Source organism: Hemiscyllium ocellatum, chromosome 3 (assembly GCF_020745735.1).
Source record: "Hemiscyllium ocellatum isolate sHemOce1 chromosome 3, sHemOce1.pat.X.cur, whole genome shotgun sequence".
Lineage (NCBI taxonomy): Eukaryota > Metazoa > Chordata > Chondrichthyes > Orectolobiformes > Hemiscylliidae > Hemiscyllium > Hemiscyllium ocellatum.
In genome coordinates this window covers 138939319-138957965 of record NC_083403.1, presented here as the reverse complement: position 1 = coordinate 138957965, position 18647 = coordinate 138939319, and the positions used below count along the sequence as shown (strand labels likewise).

General features: G+C 39.9%; 1 protein-coding gene across 1 annotated transcript in view; it reads right to left on the bottom strand.

The window, feature by feature from the left end:
* Positions 1–18647, bottom strand: part of LOC132834812 (protein LYRIC-like) — a 99960-nt gene that overhangs the window by 59234 nt on the left and 22079 nt on the right. Inside the window, exons 2-4 of the mRNA XM_060853863.1 lie at positions 13357–13455; positions 8714–8798; positions 4451–4624 (exon numbers count right to left, since the gene is read on the bottom strand). Coding sequence (XP_060709846.1) covers positions 4451–4624; positions 8714–8798; positions 13357–13455 — 358 coding nt within the window. The remainder of the gene's footprint in view (positions 1–4450; positions 4625–8713; positions 8799–13356; positions 13456–18647) is intronic.

Genomic DNA, 18647 nt, shown 5'->3' with positions numbered 1-18647 from the left:
TTTTGCATGGATAGAGGATTGGTTAACTAACAGGAAGCAAAGAGTGGGGATAAATGAGTCCTTTTCTGGTTAGTGGTTAGTGACTAGTGGTGTGCCTCAGGGATAATTATTGGGACTGCAATTATTCACAAATTACATTGATGTTTTGAAATTGGGGACCACAAGTACTGTGTCAAAGTTTGCGGATGACGCTAAGATGAATGGTAAGAGCAAAGTGTGCAGAGAACTGTGAACTGGGAAGTAAACACGTGGCTAAGGGATTGGTGTGGGAAAGAGGGATTCCATTTCATGGAGCATTGGCATCAGTTTTGGAACCAGGGGGATCTGTACCATTGCGACAGTCTCCACCTGAACCGATCTGGTACCAATGTTCTAGCGAAGAGGATAAATAGGGTGGTCAGTAGGACTTTAAACTTCTGAGTTGGGGGGGGGGGGGGGGGGGGGGGGGGGGAAAGTGAAAGCGACAGGGAGTATGGAGTTAAATGGAAAGAAAGGCAGGAGGATAGCATGTTTGCAGGTGAATTTAACCTTGAGGCAGATTAGGAATGCAACAAAAAGCAAGGATAACTTAGGACATCTTATGACTTCCAATATCTCTAATGTTAGCATTAAGGCACTTTACCCGAATGCTCACAGCATTCGTAACAAAGTAGATGAACTAACAGCACAGATCATCGGGAATGATTATGATGTGGTAGGCATCAGAGAGACATGGTTGCAGGGGGTTCAGGACTGGCAGTTAGACATCCAAGAATTTACAACTTATCGAAAAGACAGGGAGGTGGGCAGAGGGGGTGGGGTGGCCTTGTTAATTAAGAACAAAATTAAATCTATGGCACTGAATGACATAGGGTCAGATGATGTGGAGTCTGTGTGGGTGGAATTGAGGAACCACAAAGGCAAAAAAACCATAATGAGAGTTATGGACAGACCTAACAGTGGTCAGGACCAGAGGCGCAACATGGACCAGGAAATAGAAAAGACATGTCAGAAAGGCAAGGTCACAGTGATCATGGGGGACTTCAATTTGCAGGTGGACTGGGTAAATAATGTTGCCAGTGGATCCAAAGAAAGGGAATTCTTGGAATGCTTACAGGATGGCTTTTTGGAACAGCTTGTCACGGAGCCCACAAGGGAGCAGGCTATTTTGGACCTAGTGCTATGTAATGAATCAGACTTTATAAAAGATCTTAAAGTAAGGGAACACTTAGGAAGCAGCGATCATAATATGGTAGAGTTCAGACTGCAGTTTGAAAGAGAGAAGGCAATGTCGGATGTAATGGTGTTACAGTTAAACAAAGGTAATTACAAGGGCATGAGAGAGGAACTGACAAAAATAGGCTGGAAGCAGAGCCTAGCAGGGAAGACAGTAGAGCAAAAATGGCAGGAGTTTGTGGGTATAATTGAGGACACTGTACAGAGGTTCATCCCCAACAAAAGAAAGATCATCCAGGGAGGGATTAGACAGCCATGGCTGACAAAGGAAGTCAGGAAATGTATTAAAGAAAAAGAGAGATCCTATAAAGTGGCCAAGAGCACTGGGAAATCAGAAGATTGGGAAGGCTACAAAAACAAACAGAGGATAACAAAGAGAGAAATAAGGAAGGAGAGGATCAAATATGAAGGTAGGCTGGCCAGTAATATTAGAAATGGTAATAAAAGTTTCTTTCAATACATAAGAAACAAACGACAGGCAAAAGTAGACTGTGGGCCACTTCAAACTGATGCTGGAAGCCTAGTGATGGGAGATAAGGAAATAGCAGAACTTAACAAGTACTTTGTGTCAGTCTTCACAGTGGAAGACATGAGTAATATCCCAACAATTAAAGGGAGTCAGGGGGCTGAGTTGAGTATGGTTGCCATTACAAAAGAGATAGTGCTAGAAAAGCTAAAAGGTCTTAAAATTGACAAATCTCCTGGCCCCGATGGGATACATCCTAGAGTTCTGAGGGAGGTGGCTGAGGAAATAGCGGAGGTGTTGGTTTGAGATCTTTCAAAAGTCACTGGAGTCAGGGAAAGTCCTGGATGATTGGAAGACCGCTGTTGTAACCCCCTTGTTCAAGAAAGGATCAAGACAAAAGATGGAAAATTATAGGCCAATTAGCCTAACCTCGGTTGTTGGTAAAATTCTACAATCCATCATTAAGGATGAGGTTTCTAAATTCTTGGAAGAGCAGGGTCGGATTAGAACAAGTCAACATGGATTTAGTAAGGGGAGGTCGTGCCTGACAAACTTGTTAGAATTCTTTGAAGAGGTGACAAGTAGGTTAGACCAGGGAAACCCAGTGGATGTGGTCTATCTAGACTTCCAAAAGGCCTTTGATAAGGTGCCACACGGGAGACTGCTGAGTAAGTTGAGGGCCCATGGTGTTCGAGGTGAGCTACTGGTATGGATTGAGGATTTGCTGTCTGACAGAAAGCAGAGAGTTTGGATAAGAGGTTCTTTTTTGGAATGGCAGCCGGTGACAAGCGGTGTCCCACAGGTTCACAGTTGGGGCCGCAGCTGATCACGTTATATATTAATGATCTGGATGAAGGGACTGGGGGCATTCTAGCGAAGTTTGCCGATGATACGAAGATAGGTGGACAGGCAGGTAGTACTGAGGTGGTGGGGAGGCTGCAGAAGGATCTAGACAGTTTGGGAGAGTGGTCCAGGAAATGGTTGATGAAGTTCAATGTGAGCAAATGCGAGGTCTTGCACTTTGGAAAAAAGAATACAAGCATGGACTACTTTCTAAATGGTTAGAAAATTCATAAAGCCAAAGTACAAATGGATCTGGGAGTGCTAGTCGAGCATTCTCTAAAGGTAAACATGCAGGTTGAATCCGTGATTAAGAAAGCAAATGCAATGTCGTCATTTATCTCAAGAGGGTTGGAATATAAAAGCAGCGATGTGCTCCTGAGACTTTATAAATCTCTGGTTAGGCCCCATTTGGAGTACCGTGTCCAGTTTTGGGTCCCACGCCTCAGGAGGGACATAATGGCACTGGAGTGTCCAGCGGAAATTCACATGGATGATCCCTGGAATGGTAGGTCTAACATATGAGGAATGGCTGAGGATCCTGGGATTGTATTCATTGGAGTTTAGAAGGTTAAGGGGAGATCTAATAGAAACTTAATACATGGCTTGGAAAGGGTGGACGCTAAGAAATTGTTTCCGTTAGGCGAGGAAACTAGGACTCGTGGGCACAGCCTTAGAATTAGAGGGGGTCAATTCGGAACAGAAATGCGGAGACATTTCTTCAGCCAGAGAGTGGTGGGCAATTGGAATTCATTGCTGCAGAGTGCAGTGGAGGCTGGGACGCTATCAAGGCAGAGATTGATAAATTCTTGATGTCACAAGGAATTAAGGGCTACGGGCAGAATGCGGGTAAGTGGAGTTGAAATGCCCATCAGCCATGATTAAATGGCGGAGTGGACTCGATGGGCCGAATGGCCTTACTTCCACTCCTATGTCTTATGGTCTTAAACTTTGCAGAGGGACATTGTTTAGGTGAGTGGGCAAAGGTCCAGCAGATGGAGTACAATGTTAATAAATGTGAAGTCATCCATTTTGGTATAAATAACAGTCAAAAGGACTATTATTTGAATGGTAAGAAATTGCAGCATGCTGCTAAGTAAAGGGACCAGGGTGTCCTTGTGCATGAATCAGAGAACATTGGTCTGCAGGTGCAACAGATAATTAAGGCAAATTGAATTTTGTCCTTCATTGCAATAAGGGTTTGAGTTTAAATGCAGGGAGATTATGTTAAAGCTGTATAGGGTGCTGGTGAGGCCACACCGGGAGTACTGCGTACAATTTTGGTCTCCTTACTTAAGGAAGGATGTACTGGCACTGCAGGATATGCAGAGGAAGTTCACTAGGTTGTTTCCAGAGTTGAGGGGGTTGGCTTATGAGGAGAGACTGAGTAGACTGGAATTATATACATTGGAATTTAGAAGAATGATGGGGGGATCTTATAGAAACATATAAAATTATGAAGGGGATAAAATAGAAGTAGAGAGGATGTTTCCACTGGCAGGTAAAATTAGGACAAGCGGGCATAGCCTTAAAATTAGGGGGAACAGCTTTAGGACCAGATTGAGAAGAAACTTCTTCACCAAGAGGGTTCTAATCTGTGGAATTCGTGCCCAGTAGTTGAGGCTTCATTCAATGTTTTTAAAGCTAAGACAGATAATTTTTTGAACAGTAAAGGAATTAAGGGTTATTAGTGAGAGGGCAGGCAACTGGAGCTGAGGCCACGAAAAGTTCAACCACAATCTTACTGAATGGCAGAGGGAGCTGAAAGAGTCAGATGGCCTACTCCTGCCCTTATTCCTCATGTTCTACCAACTGGATAATAACTGGAAGAGAAATCGAATAGCATCTTTGAAGAGATTTGATTTTTGTACATCTTTAAATTTTAACCTATATAGCCAACAAAAGACCAGTGGTAACATCTTTTGATACCTTCTTGATCATCTGAACCTTTACTGTCCTTAGCTGATCTTGAAGCAGCTTTGTTTCCATCAAAATAAAGAGAAAAATTAGGATCAAAGAAACTTGTCGTGTCACACTTCTTCTTTTGGCGCTCTTTTCTCAACTGACGTTTCTCCCGATTACTGATTTTCATAACCCAGTCGCCTAGAATATAATAAAAATGTAACTTGTATAACACTCTAAAATATTGAAACAGCTCAATAATTCACACAGTGAATATTGATATGCAGTGAATCTTGTCATGCAGGCAAAATTAAGCTTGCATTACAGACATAAACACCATTTGGATATAACAGATTTGTTCCATGTAAGTTCGCCATAACAGTAGAATAGGAATCTGATCCAAGAATAGGTACCTCTGGTGATAATTCTACTTAACAGTTCAACAATTTTGGAACTACTGCTGCAAACAGTAGATCACACCATCGAAGTGAACATGCTCAATTTAAGCTGTTGTTATAATCACGGCCAGTGATGAAAAAGACAGAAAATCCAAATCAACTGGAAGTTGGTCACTATTACAGTATTCTTTTTGTTGGCTTTTCTATTCTATTTTAGCGTTCTCAGTTACCACATTTTAGGCTACCATTCTGGTCAGACCTATTTCTCCATAATGTTGAGACCATATTAACTAACAATGATAATTTGGTTTCCAGTAGCATTTATTTGGAAAAATGCAAATTATTTTACACAATGAAATTATTTTCTGCCTTCAGAGGGTCTTTCTCCCTTCTACAAAAAGCAATACTGCAGATATTATCAAAAAAAATACCAGGTAGATTGTAAATAACAGTGGTATATAGCAAATAATTTTGAATATAATTTATATACACTTGGACTACAAAAGAAATATTAACACTTGTAATCTTATCATGAAAAGACTACTGATTTAATATCTTTTATTCAAGCATTGTTCCTTTTCTTTAACATTTTACCACTGTAGAAGTTACATTGAGTTTAGAATCTTCAAAGTTTAGGGCCAAAGCAATCATCTGATTTTAACTCAAAAAACAACTGAATTTTGCCAGCCCTTTTGGGACAGGATGGTAGCTGGGAAGATGGTAGAATGGCACAACTGTCATCCTTTCATTTTGCCAATGGCAGGAAAGGTGGCAGATGGTGCAACTAGCTGGCTCACACTGAGCCACATAAATGACCGACTAAGCACCTATTTTCACTTCTGCTCGCTGTTGACCCGTGGTTGTGGGAGCTTTCCATTGTCTAGAGAGACCCCCCATCCCTGTTAAACCTCAATGAACTCCCAATGGGAACCATAGGATGCCCACCTTTTGCAACATTCTCTGGCCTATGGAGGAGTCCCCCACCCCAGCAATAACGGCTATATGTAACGATGATGTAGCCTATCCATGGTGACACTCAACAGTCCAGATCCCTAAACCTCACTTATGGAGGACACATGGTCATCAATTAGCCCTCTCTGATTAGACTGGCAGCATTTGGGGGTGGTAAGTCCAACAGAATGTAGTCACTGGTTTCACAGCTCAATAAAGTGAGGTCATTCCCAGTTGCAACCCTGATGGCAAGAATATAATACCATACAAAATAGAAACAGGAGTAAGTTGTTTTGCCACTTGAGCCTGCTCCACCACTCAGTAGCATCACTTTCCTGCCCTTTCTCCATAGTCCTTAGTTCCTCTATTGATCAAGAATCTATCTAACTCAGTCTTAAATACACAAAAGGACTCTGCCCCAAAGTAGGAGTTCCAAAGGCTCACATCTCAGAAGAAATTCTTCTTCAACTCAGTCTTAAATTGGTGCCCCTTTATTCTGAGAATATGTCTCTGGTTCAAGTTTCTCTTGAGGGGAAAAGTCTTCTTAGAATTTACCCAGTGAAGCCCCTTAAGAGTCCTATGCATTTTAATGACATCACCTCTTATTATTCTAAATTCTGGGGTAAAGTCACAACTTGTTTAACTTTTGCTCAAAGACAATCTCTTTATACTTGGGATCATCTTAGCAAACCTTCTCTAAACTGCCTTCAACAAAATAATCTCTTTTCTTAATATGGACTCCTGCTACCTCAGTAAAATTCCATCGAGTACCTTTAAGTACCTTGAAACAGTTTCTTCGATTGCTTGGATTCAAATAATTCAACCAATCATACAGCATTATGCATGTTTCTATTACAAAGCTCAATGGTGCAGACAAAATCTCTCAAGAATTGCACTGATTCAGACTTTAGTCTGAGCTTCAAACAGCACTTCTCAGCTTTTGGATAGTTTATCTTTACATTGCAATGGAAACGAAACATCAGCTTGCATCATAGTTGTGTCTAGGTGTGAAAATGAGGTGGCCCACAATGACAAAGCTGGAAAAAAATGGGTTATAAACTCAGCCAAAGCCTAGTACCAAACTTATCCACATTATTTGAGAGTTCCGTCAAGTTTACTGGCAGACTTGTTAGTACACCATATTTCTGTGTGCGAACACATCAGACTGTTTTTGAATGCCTTTCCTCCAACATCCTCAGCTGAACTGTTTACAGCAGAAATGGCATGCAATTGTGCACTCTGGAGAACTGGCACCTGTGCTGCCCCTTCTCTCTGCCATAGGTATAGCTCACTTTTGTCATGTGTGTCACAAAGTGCAGATTCCACTGTACTAAGCTATGCTAAATTACATCTAACATCTGGTGTGACAGCTGCAAATGTGAAAGTGATACGGGCTGCATGGTATGGTCACTCCCAGGCTTGTGCAGGCACCCCGTGGCCTCATGGTGGCAGGGATCCAGGTTTGATTCCAGCCTCAGGTGTTTTTCTGCATCCTCCAGGTACTTTCTCAGTTGAAAGATGTTCGGATTAGGTAAGCTGGCCATGCTAAAAATTGCCCCGTAGTGTCCAGAGATATGCAGATTTGGAGTGTTAGCCATGGCAAAAACCCCATTTGAGGTTACAGGGATGGGTTTGGAGCGTGGGTCTAGGTGGGATGCTCTTCCGAGGTTCGGTGCAAACCCGGTGGCCATATGGCCTCCTTCTGCACTACAGGGATTCTATGATTCTTCATTATCACTGCTTTCTTTCTTTTCCACACCCTGGTTCCTTCAACACAATGCAGGTGGCAGTCCCTGGGTGTCTGAAAAGAGAAAAGGGACAATCTCACAGCAATGGTGAGGGAAGGTGAGGAAACCAAGAGGTGCATGCTTAGAATGGATGCAAAGAATAGCTTGTGGTATCAGCAGAAAGTTGAATGTTCAAAGGAAAATGAGATTTTAGCATATCATCATTTTACATACTTTTAGACATGGACTCAGTCAGGTCACAACCTCAGTGTTGGCCATCACTGCAGTGGCCTGGACTAGCTCCTACACTGCAGGAGGGTATGTAGCCGTGCCTGTACCCTAACAACTACGGGCTGCTGTTTGTGGCGATTTGCCATCCTGTCCTTTGAGAGTGAGGTATGCCAATGAGCTCAGGTATTCTGGATGATTTTTTTGTCATTCATGGGATAAGGGCATCATTGGCATTTAATGACCTTCGCAAAATGGGTCAACTAAATAGCATGACAGGGCTATTTCAGATGACAGTTAAGAGTCAAGCACACTGCTGTGCTTCTGGAGTTACAGTGTAGTCCAAGAATGATGTACTTCATTCCCTATAGGACATCAGATCACTGACCTCTGGCTACAATGGCTATCTGCTCTCCCTGCCTTTGCAGTATCCAATTGAGAGGTTCCTTAGTTTCAGGTAGATGGAGTACATCTCCCCTCCACTTTATCTCTACAGCCTCAACTACTGTGACAGAAAAGCTCGGAGCAAGCCCCCTTCGTGTTTCTTTCCATGATCAAACTCATTCCTCGAATGATTTTCAGCAACTGTGACAGTCAAAGTGATCTAGTGGTGCTGCAAATACCTTCCCCATGTTTCTGGTTATTGCCAAAAGGGTTTTCCAGATCTTTGATAACAGAGGCTAATCTCATAATATGTGTGAGAGCATCTGCTTACTTTGTTTTCTTTTTTAAGAGTCTGAGCTAATTTTAAATAATCTCTACACAGCTTGTGTTGGGCATCATGTGCCATGGAAGTCATCAAGACAGCTTAAACTTAAAACAGTGCCCTCTGGTCTCTTCCTTAAGTTCACAATTTAGTACTTTTTGCATCGACTGCCTCACAAAGCAAAGGAAAAGGAAATCTATCCATGTTACCAAAGATGTTCGTCCCTTAACGGGAACTTTACAATTTCAAGATCACTCTTATTTGTGGTATTCAAACTCACCAGCTTCTTCCTCATTTTTTTCTTTGTTTCCTGAAACACTTTGTTCCTTTGATTTCTCATCTAAACGCTGTTTTTTCTTCTTGACCTGTCAAAGAACAGAAATATTGTTTCAGCAGCCAGTAATCTGCAGAATGCTTGACTTAATGATAAGAGTTAGAGCACGAGGGAGAACTCAAGGGAGAGAGCAAACGATTTCACTAGCCCATTTACAGGCAAGGAGGCAGGAGCATTGGCAAAACTACACGTGCGGCACGGTAGCTCAGTGGTTAGCACTGCTGCCTCACAGTGTCCGGGAGCCTGGTTTGATTCCAGCCTCTGGTGACTACCTGTGTGGAGTTTGCACATTCTCCCAGTGTCTGCATGGGTTTCCTCCGGGTGCTCTGGTTTTCTCCCACAGTCCAAAGGTTGTGCAGGTCAGGTGAATTGGCCATGTTAAATTGCCCATAATGTTAAGTGCATTAGTCAGGGGTAAATATAGGGTAGGGGAATGGGTCTGGGTGGGTTACTCTTCAGAGGGTCGGTGTGGACTTGTGGGGCCAAATGATCTGTTTCCATACTGTAGGGAATCTAATCTACTGCTAAAGGCTCTAGAAGGAAAAGCCAACAATTAATCGGCTGATTAATAGCCACTTTATGTGAATGCCAGCATTTCTTCGATATTGAGATGAACCTTCCCGCTGTGTGAGGAGATTACCAAATATATCAAGGGGGCATTCTGGTGGACTGCAGGGAGGGGTAATTCTGGTATGGTCACTCCGGTGTTTATGTAGGCACCCCATGGCATCACACTACTGGAGATTCAGCCCCATTGATCGGGAAGTGGGGACTGCCTGCCAGGCTGCAGCACACAAATAAAACTCACTTGCCCTATTGAAGCCACCTCAAAAATGGAAACAACACTGTCTTCTCTTTGCAACTTCAGCTGTGACCACCTCTATTCAATGAGACTGCCAAGTCTGCTGAGTTACTAATCCTCTGATAGAACCAGTGATTTGTAGGGTCAGGCTGCACAGAAGGCCCAGAGACAGCCTCTTAAATCGGCCATATCAGTAAAATCCCCTCAGAATCTCGACATCAACCCACACGAGCTCTAGAGCCATTTTTGTTATTTCCTGATGAAGGGCTTATGCTCGAAACGTCGAATTCTCTATTCCTGAGATGCTGCCTAACCTGCTGTGCTTTGACCAGCAACACATTTGCAGCTGTGATCTCCAACATCTGCAGACCTCATTTTTTACCCATTTTTGTTATTGACAATGAGACCTCAGATAAAATTGCACACAGAATTTTCAGACACAAACATGTGCATACATACATTTTGAAACAAGGCTGCTGAATTAAACTTGCGTGTGCTTGTTATTTTCAAATGAAAATCAAATAGTAATGAGGGCAGATGGGCTGCAAATTACTGCGACATATTTCTAGTAGATTGTCTCTGTGCTCTTTATGTATGGAATTTGGCTTAAGTACAGACCCCCAAATATCAAAGTTAAAAGTAGATTAATGCTAATTTCCTATTGTCAAGCTATCAAAATGCAGATGCTGTAAATTATCATAGCTGTCTTCCTGGAGCTACTCTGCAAGTTTTCACAATGAAATTTCTGCAACTGTGACATTCCACCCTTCAATTTACACCCACTTTCGACATATCTAATAATACGTATTTAAAATGATTAAAATATTGAACTTAAAAACAGCAATTGAAAGCTTGGCAATGAAGTGGAATAGATTCTCAGCTGAAGCAACTAACATGTTGAATAACTCGTTCAAACAACAGCTGCAAGACTACCTGCTGCTTTAGGAGTTAAGAATGAATATTGCCATGCAATAGCTGAGAGATGGCTTGCATCTGGTCAAAAAATGTAAAATTGTGTAGACATTCCATAGTCTTGCTAGAAAGCTACAAGATATTTGCAGAATGATTCCTCAGAAAAATGTACTGGTATGAAGGAACAGATTATATAATCGCCTGTCAGGAGAATGGGCTTGACTCAGAGACAGAGCTGAAAATGTGTTGCTGGAAAAGCGCAGATCAAGCAGCATCCAAGGAGCAGGAGAATCGACGTTTCGGGCATGAGCCCTTTTTCAGGAATGAGGAAAGTGTGCCAAGCAGGCTCACTTGACACACTTTCCTCATTCCTGAAGAAGGCTCATGCCCGAAACGTCGATTCTCCTGCTCCTTGGATGCTGCCTGACCTGCTGCGCTTTTCCAGAAACACATTTTCAGCTCTGATCTCCAGCATCTGCAGTCCTCACTTTCTCCTTGACTCAGAGACAGTCTGGATCTCAATTTTCCCCTTGACCTTGAGACAAGCATAGTAAAATTGTTCAGTTCACTGACTGATAAAAACAAACTTGTCAAGCAAATTTATTCAATGCTCTGAAATCCTACACTTGTAATTGAGCAGGTGGCAATGATATGTGACAGCTTAAAAAGCCTAACAGTGAAAGTGCTAGTCAGCAACAATTACTCAAAATCAATCTAATACTTATAACATGTTTTCAACCTGGTCGTTTCATGATTATGGGTTTGCAGATCAGACGTTTTTAAAAAATGTTCTTTAAGAGGAAATCAAACAATAAACATAGAAGAACTAGGAACATGGACAATGCACTGACCAGATTTTCCAAACAAAAATAAATTTAAGTTTTGGTAGGTTTTATAAATTCTTTAAGAACTGACTCCCACCATCAAGGTTACTGTCCTGCTCCCTCAGCCCTCACCTGTCCCACATTCACAACATCAATTAAGTAAAATTTAAATCAGCTCAGTCTCTCCTTGTCTAGTCAATACATATCTTTTTCATTGTATCCCTGAAAGCTGGAGCACAACCATGCTATACATCTCTATGACAAGAAATGGATCATTTGGACCATTTGGGTGCCTTTCCCCACATGAGCTGTGTACCTAGTCCTACGTCTTTGACTGTTCCCTGTGCTTGTTAATATTCCTCTTTCTCAGGCAACAATTTGTTTCATAACTAACCTGTGTACACTTGTCAAAGCAAATGCAATAAAATTTTAATGAAGCTGCAGTATATATCTAACAGGAAAGGTTAGCCTCAACTAGCACTGGAAGCTCATCTCCAAAAGTTCAGGTTATTGGAAGGCGTTGTCTATCATTTACCTAATCTATAAGAAGCAACTACAATAGTAAGAAAATAAGTGCTAATATTGACAATTTTGAAGAGTTTGTGCAGGAGGTGCCTTAACTGAAGGAGTAGTTTATAAATGAAGCCACAGAGAACAGTGAGTACAATAAAACTCTTTCAAGTCACCAGAGTTCAATCAAAGAAAGATTACACTGGAAGCAAATCTGAGACAAAATACAGGCAAGGCCGGCTATCTCCTGGAAAGTTACTAGGGCACAGTTAGTCTCACTGAGACTGGTATATTTGTTGATCTTGTCTGCCTTACTAACACTCGGCCAGTTATTTACTGATCTGGATGGAATCAACTGAATCGCTAGGTTTAAATCATCAACTCCTTAATTGTATTTACTAAGACACTGCAACATGCAATTCTGAGACAGAAGTTGAAATACAAACACCCTAAAAATCTGAACAATTTCCCTGACAACCTAAAGAATTGCAAAAGATTCATGCAGCTGTTCTGCTTATGCCCTGCAAACTCATAATAATGTAGGTTCACCCAAACAGCTGATGTGCTACTTGAACGCATTTTAATGCTGGCAGAACCAAGCTTCTAAGAGAAGAAAGGGAACATCATATGATTTTAATCAAGTCTTTTCATATAAAGAATAAAAAACATGGTCTCATTGTGTCTTTACACTCATCCTTTTGTGGTTGATGTAGCAATCGAAAACTAAAATCAAAGCAATGAACTTGCTCTTTCTGCATACTCTAGATATGAATCTACCTCAAATGCTTATCTGTTCTTCCCTTAAAAGATACATATGAAACAGGAATAAGAGCAGGCCAGTTGACCTCTGGGGTTTGCTCTACCGTTCAGCGAGGTTATGGTTGATCTTCTACTTCAACTCTATGTTCCCAAATTATCTTCATGCTCCTTAATTTCCTTAGCATTCTAAAATTACGTGACCTCTATCTTGAATAAATACAATAACTAAGCATGCACAGCTCTCTGAAGGTGGGAAAAACCAAAGATTCAGTGAGCGAATAAATTTCTTGTCATCTCAGTTCTAGCCAGCCGACCCTCTACATGAGAACGCAAACTCCTAATATCTACACTCCCCAGCACGGTAAAAAAACTTCTTAGTATTTATTTTGTGAAACTCCTTAAGGATTTTCTGTATCAATGAAATCCACTCCCATTCTTCATAACTGTAAGGAATGTAGGCTTACTGGACTTAATCTCTCCTCAATGACAATTCAATAGTGATTGTTGTTTCAATTATACTGCATAGTAAAGTATTTATGCACTAACAGCATACTGCATGAAGAAATTTATAACATCTCATTTGAGATTTTAAAATTTATAACTCCTTTGTCACTGATTTACAATTACATATTCTCTTTCTTTTTCACAGCATTGAAACTTTCTCTCAACCTTGGAATTGGTGCCTTCTAGTCTAACACAGATATAATGTCCATGGACATTTTCAATCAACAGTGAAAATGCTCAACTTAAGGACAAATTAAATAATGACACCTTCAGCGTACCTTAAGAGCTTTCTTCTCTGTAGCTTGTGACTCTTTTGTTTCTTCTGCAACAATTAGCTCTATGTCATTTGAAAGGGGAGGATGTCCATTCAGTGGTACCTTGAAAGAAATGCAGAAGAAGGTTGATTCATTTTCCAACAAAAACATTAAGTACAGTATATGGCAAAATAAAAGTCTGTCTTTGGAAATACAGACAATTCTCTTATTTTAATTATTAAAAGCAGAATCTCCTACTGGAAAGACTCAGAGTCAGAGAAATGTACAGCACAAAAACAGACCCTCCAGTCCAACTCATCCATGCCGAACAGGTATCTTAAATAAATCTAGACCCGTTTTCCAGCATTTGGCTCCTATCCGTCTAAACCTTTCCTATTCATATACCCATTCAGATGCCTTGGATCTTTTTTTTAAATGAAGTAATGTATTTTAAAAGCAAATTAATCAGAAACAACTTTGCTGTTTGAAATCACTATCAGAAATACTGCTAATAAATGAATTACTGACCACAGAAAAACTAACCAACTCTTGCAATATCAGAGGACATTCCCCAATGGGTCCAAAATCTTACATAATTGCAAATGTCACATAGTACGGAAACAAGTCACTTCGCTCACTCAGTCCACCAGCTAAGGTTTACATTCCACTCACATACCTTCCAATCTTTCTCCTCTAATTCTACCAATGTAATCCTCTACTCCTCTCTTCTGCTTCACATGCTTACCCAGCTGCCCTTTAAAAACTTCTATTCTTTTCACTCAACTACAAGCTGTAACGGTTTGACATTCGCCCACTAAGTTTCTATTAAATCCCTGATAGAACTTACCAATAAACTGCGATTTTACTCTTTCTCACAAGTTGAGACTTTCTGTATTCTGTATACTCTATGAAAAACTTAATTTTACTGAGCTTTTATTACTGAACAATTAGTTTTTGATTTTAATTAATTTATTGGAGTACCAGCAATACAGCTTCCAAACCAAAAATCAGATTTGGATGCACCAACTGCAGAATACTTAAGATGTACTTCGTAGTACAAACATAAACATTAAAAAGTGTTAAAAATGGACATATTTCAAAAGCCAATCTGACACTGAAACAGCTATTTTAGATGCAGTCCATTTGAATTGATCCATTTGAAAGTGGCATTGGTTTCTATCTTAGAATAGCTCAGAAAACTTGAGATTTGAGCATCATTTATATTAGGATACGAACAAAAATGGATCAAAACAGAGTAGGCCTATGTGGCTGGATTATCTTGAAGCTGTTGTAAACCATGATGTGATTGTAAGCTTAAGGTCAATGAGATTTCTTTTTATACCTATACAGATAGCTGTTCTTTCAGTCAATACGCTAATAAAATTTTTCTATGCCAAGCTGCAAAAAAATCAGACTTATTAAAAGAGATTACTGAAATTTCTTGTTTGAAGTATTTTCTATTTAATTCTTCTACAACTACATTTCCTGGAGATACATTAAAGAGTGCACTTTTGAAAAACTAGGTAAAGGAAATTATGTTTTAGTAATGAGTATAACAAAATTGTGTTTACGATGTTTTATTGGGGGCATGCAGGAATGCAGAGTTGAAGTTTACATCTGATCAGCCATAATATTGAATGCCAAAGGTGGTTCGAAGAGCTGAGTAGTCTGGTCTTGTTCCTGATTCTTTAATCATTATTAAAACGCAATGATAACAAAGCTTTTCCTACCCTCTGCAGATGACATGTTTGTTCAAACAACAAAACAGAGCACTTAATAAGAAGAGGTTTAATGATGTGGCTTAAAGGACAAAGATAAATGACACCAAAACTTAAAAGGATCAAGAGATTGTGAGGTCAGCTGTGCCAGACTGCATAGACTGTGAATATGTTATTCTTATCACAAAATAGTGCCAACATAGCATGACTGTGGAATACGCAAATTGCCCACGATTATTGCTGACTTCCACACATAATGAAACTTCAAACAAAAACAGACATTGCTGGCGAAACTCAGCTGCTTTAGTATCCATGGAGAGAAAGCAGTCACCCAATTCAAGATGATGACTCTGCTTTCTTCCCACAGATACTTCCAGACCTGCTGAGTTTCTCTAGTAATTTCTGTTTTTATTTCAGATTTCCAGCATCCCCAGTTCTTCGGTGTATTATAGTGAAACCTCAACCAGTGTTCTACTGCAAATTCTTATCTGTGAGAATTTCCAATAAAATCAGATGACACTTCTTTTAAAAATTGCATGAGCAATGCCATGTAGAAAAGAACTGATATTCATTGCTGTGTAGAATTTAACTTTTCAAATAATACTAATGAAATTTATTTTTGCTATGTATGACCTGGGACAAAGGGATATAAATTACTCAAGCTCTCGCTGTATTCAAAACTGCAATCTGACTCACCAACACAGATAACATGTATAACATTGCTGTTTCAAGACCAACTATAAAAAGGAATACTTTGCCTGCTTCAGGCCAATTTGATTTCAAAGACCATAGGTAAAGCTGGTAAAAATCCAAAACGATTAGCTGCCTTGGGAGAACTGTCTACAAAGTCTTCTCAGAATAGAGATTTCTGAAATGGGAGATGGCAATCACACAATCACATACTTACTACGACAAATACAAAACAAGTAGGGCTTTAAATAATTCCATCCTCCCCAACTTAATTCTCAGACTGAACTAGTTCCCAGGAAATAGAATCATAATTTACATCAAATAATTCCTTAATTAACATTAATCCTGTCATAAACGTAGACATGCAAAGAAACATAAATTAATTGATGCATCCTTCACACAAATGCAGTATAATCTAAAAGGTACAATGGCCTTAGAAAAGACACGTATGTATGCAAACTTTTGACAATGAATAAAAAAAGCCCTGAGAAACAAAAACACCAAAAGAGTTCTGAGAAATGTACCATACCGAATGTGGAAAACTATTTTATTTGTCAGTGATAATTAAGTAGTGTACTGCTTTCCAATCTGCTTATCTATTATTTCTTTCAAAGCTTAAATAACACAAATTTGTATATTATAGTGTGATAACAGTTGACTATACAAATGAGCCTGGATAAACAGCACATTCAATAGTTGAATAAAGTGTACCAAATGCAGTAGTTTAGGGTAGTTTAGCTCAGTTGGCTGTACAACTGGTTTGTAATTTAGAGTTACACCAATAGCGTGGGTTCAATTCCAGTGCTGGGAGATCACCATGAAGTTCTCTGCCTTCCCAATCACAGCTCTCACGAGATGTGGTCACCCTTGTGGTAAATTTCCCACCAGCTATCTCTCTAATGAGCGCAGAGTACAGTCCTCTGAGACCATGATGACTTTCACATACTTCTAACATCTCCAAGTGGATAAAAAATCTGGCATTTAAACTGAGAGCAGTCGTTTTCTTGACTGCCACAAGTGAGCAATGCAGACTAAAACTTCACTTGGAATTTCCGGATGGAATTTCTCCAGTCACTTAAAATATTTCTAAGAAACATTAGCTAATCTGTCAGAAATTACTGCTATAGTTATACCCCCATTCTTGCTGTGCAGACAGCATGCATAGAACAAACTCTGTGAAGGGAGGAAGAAAACAGAAAAATTATCGGCCAGTCACCTCAACATGTATCATGGGAAAAGTGTTAGAATTGATTATGAAAGAGATTATAGTGTGCTCTTAGAAAATCTCAAGGCAATTGTAAAGAGTCAGCACAGTTTGATCAAAGGGAAACCATGTCGAACCAATTTATTGGAGTTCTTTGAAGGAGTAATATGCACTGTAGATAAAGAGATGCCTGTAAATATAACATACTCATTATTCCAGAAGGCATTTGATAAGGTGCCACATAAAAAATTATTGCAGAAAATATAAGTTCATATTGTTGGAGGAGGTTGAATGCAAATATGTGCAGAAGAGACTTAGTGTAAATGGGCCTTTATTTCATTGTCAAGCTGTGGTAACTGGAGTCCCACAAAGGTCTGTGCCACAGCCCCAACTTTGATTTTAATCACTTAGATGAAGGCAGCAACGGCATGGTAGTTAAATTTACAGGCAACACCAAGTATGCTATGAGGGAGACAGAAGGAAATTGCAGACAGATATAGATAGGATGAGTGAATGGGCAAAAATTAACAGATGGAATATAATGTGGGAAAATTAGAAGGAAGGAAGGAAGAATGAAAATGCGAAGTATTGCTTAAATGAATAAGGATTATGGAATTCTAATGTGCAGATGGATTTGGTTGCTCTCACACTTGAGTCACATAAATTTAATATATAGATCCAATACATAATCAAGAAGGCTAAGTGGATACTGTACTTCATTATGACAGGAAGTGAACGTAAAAGTAAGGCGGCTTCTCTTCAGTTATTCAGTGTGTTGGTGAGACCGCATCTTTAATACTGTGTGCTGTTGTGGTTTCCTTAATACAAGCAAAGATGTAAATGTATTGGAAGAGGTTGACCAGTTTGATACTTTGAATAAGCAGATTGGACACTTTGGACATTTTTCCACTAGAGTTTAGGCAGTTGGAAGAAGGGTTAGTGATGACTTGACTGAAATATAAAGGATCCTGATTGGTCTTAAATAGAAAATTATGGAAAGGATGTTTCCTCTTGTGGGTCAGTCCATGATTATGGGACACTGCTTTAGAACTAGGAACCTCCTTTAAGGCTGGAGATGGAGATTTTTCTTGCTCTCTCACAGTGCTGTGTAACCTTGAGACACTGCCTCAGAAGATGGTGATTTTTTTTAAAACAGGGGTAGATAGATTCTTGTTAGATACATTAATCAGGGCTATCAGGGTCAGATAGATTGAAGAATTCAAAACTCAAAAGTTCAGTCATGATCTTTTTGACAGGTAGAGAGGGTTTGAGGGGGTGAATGATCTTCTGCTCTTATTTAGTTTATTCCTATGTATGTCTGGAAATTTATTTATGAATTTTAAAATAGGCATTTAAGGTGAGTAGGTAAAGATTTAAAAGAGAACAGTGGGGCAACTTTTTCACACAGAGGGTGGTGCTGGTATGTAATGAGCTGTCAGTGGAGGTGATGGAGGCAAGTAAAATTACGACATTTAAAAAGCACCTGAATGGTTACATGAATAGGAAGAGTTAAGAGGGATATGGGCCAAATGAGATTAGATCAGCTTAGGATATGTCTTCGGCATGAATGTGTTGAACTGAAGGGTCTGTTTCCTTGTTATATAATTCTATGACTGTGATTCTTTATTATTTTTGCATGAGTTTTGATTGTGTAGCTGTCAGAGGTTCTGCTAAGAATGCAACACAGAGTTAGTCTGTGTCTT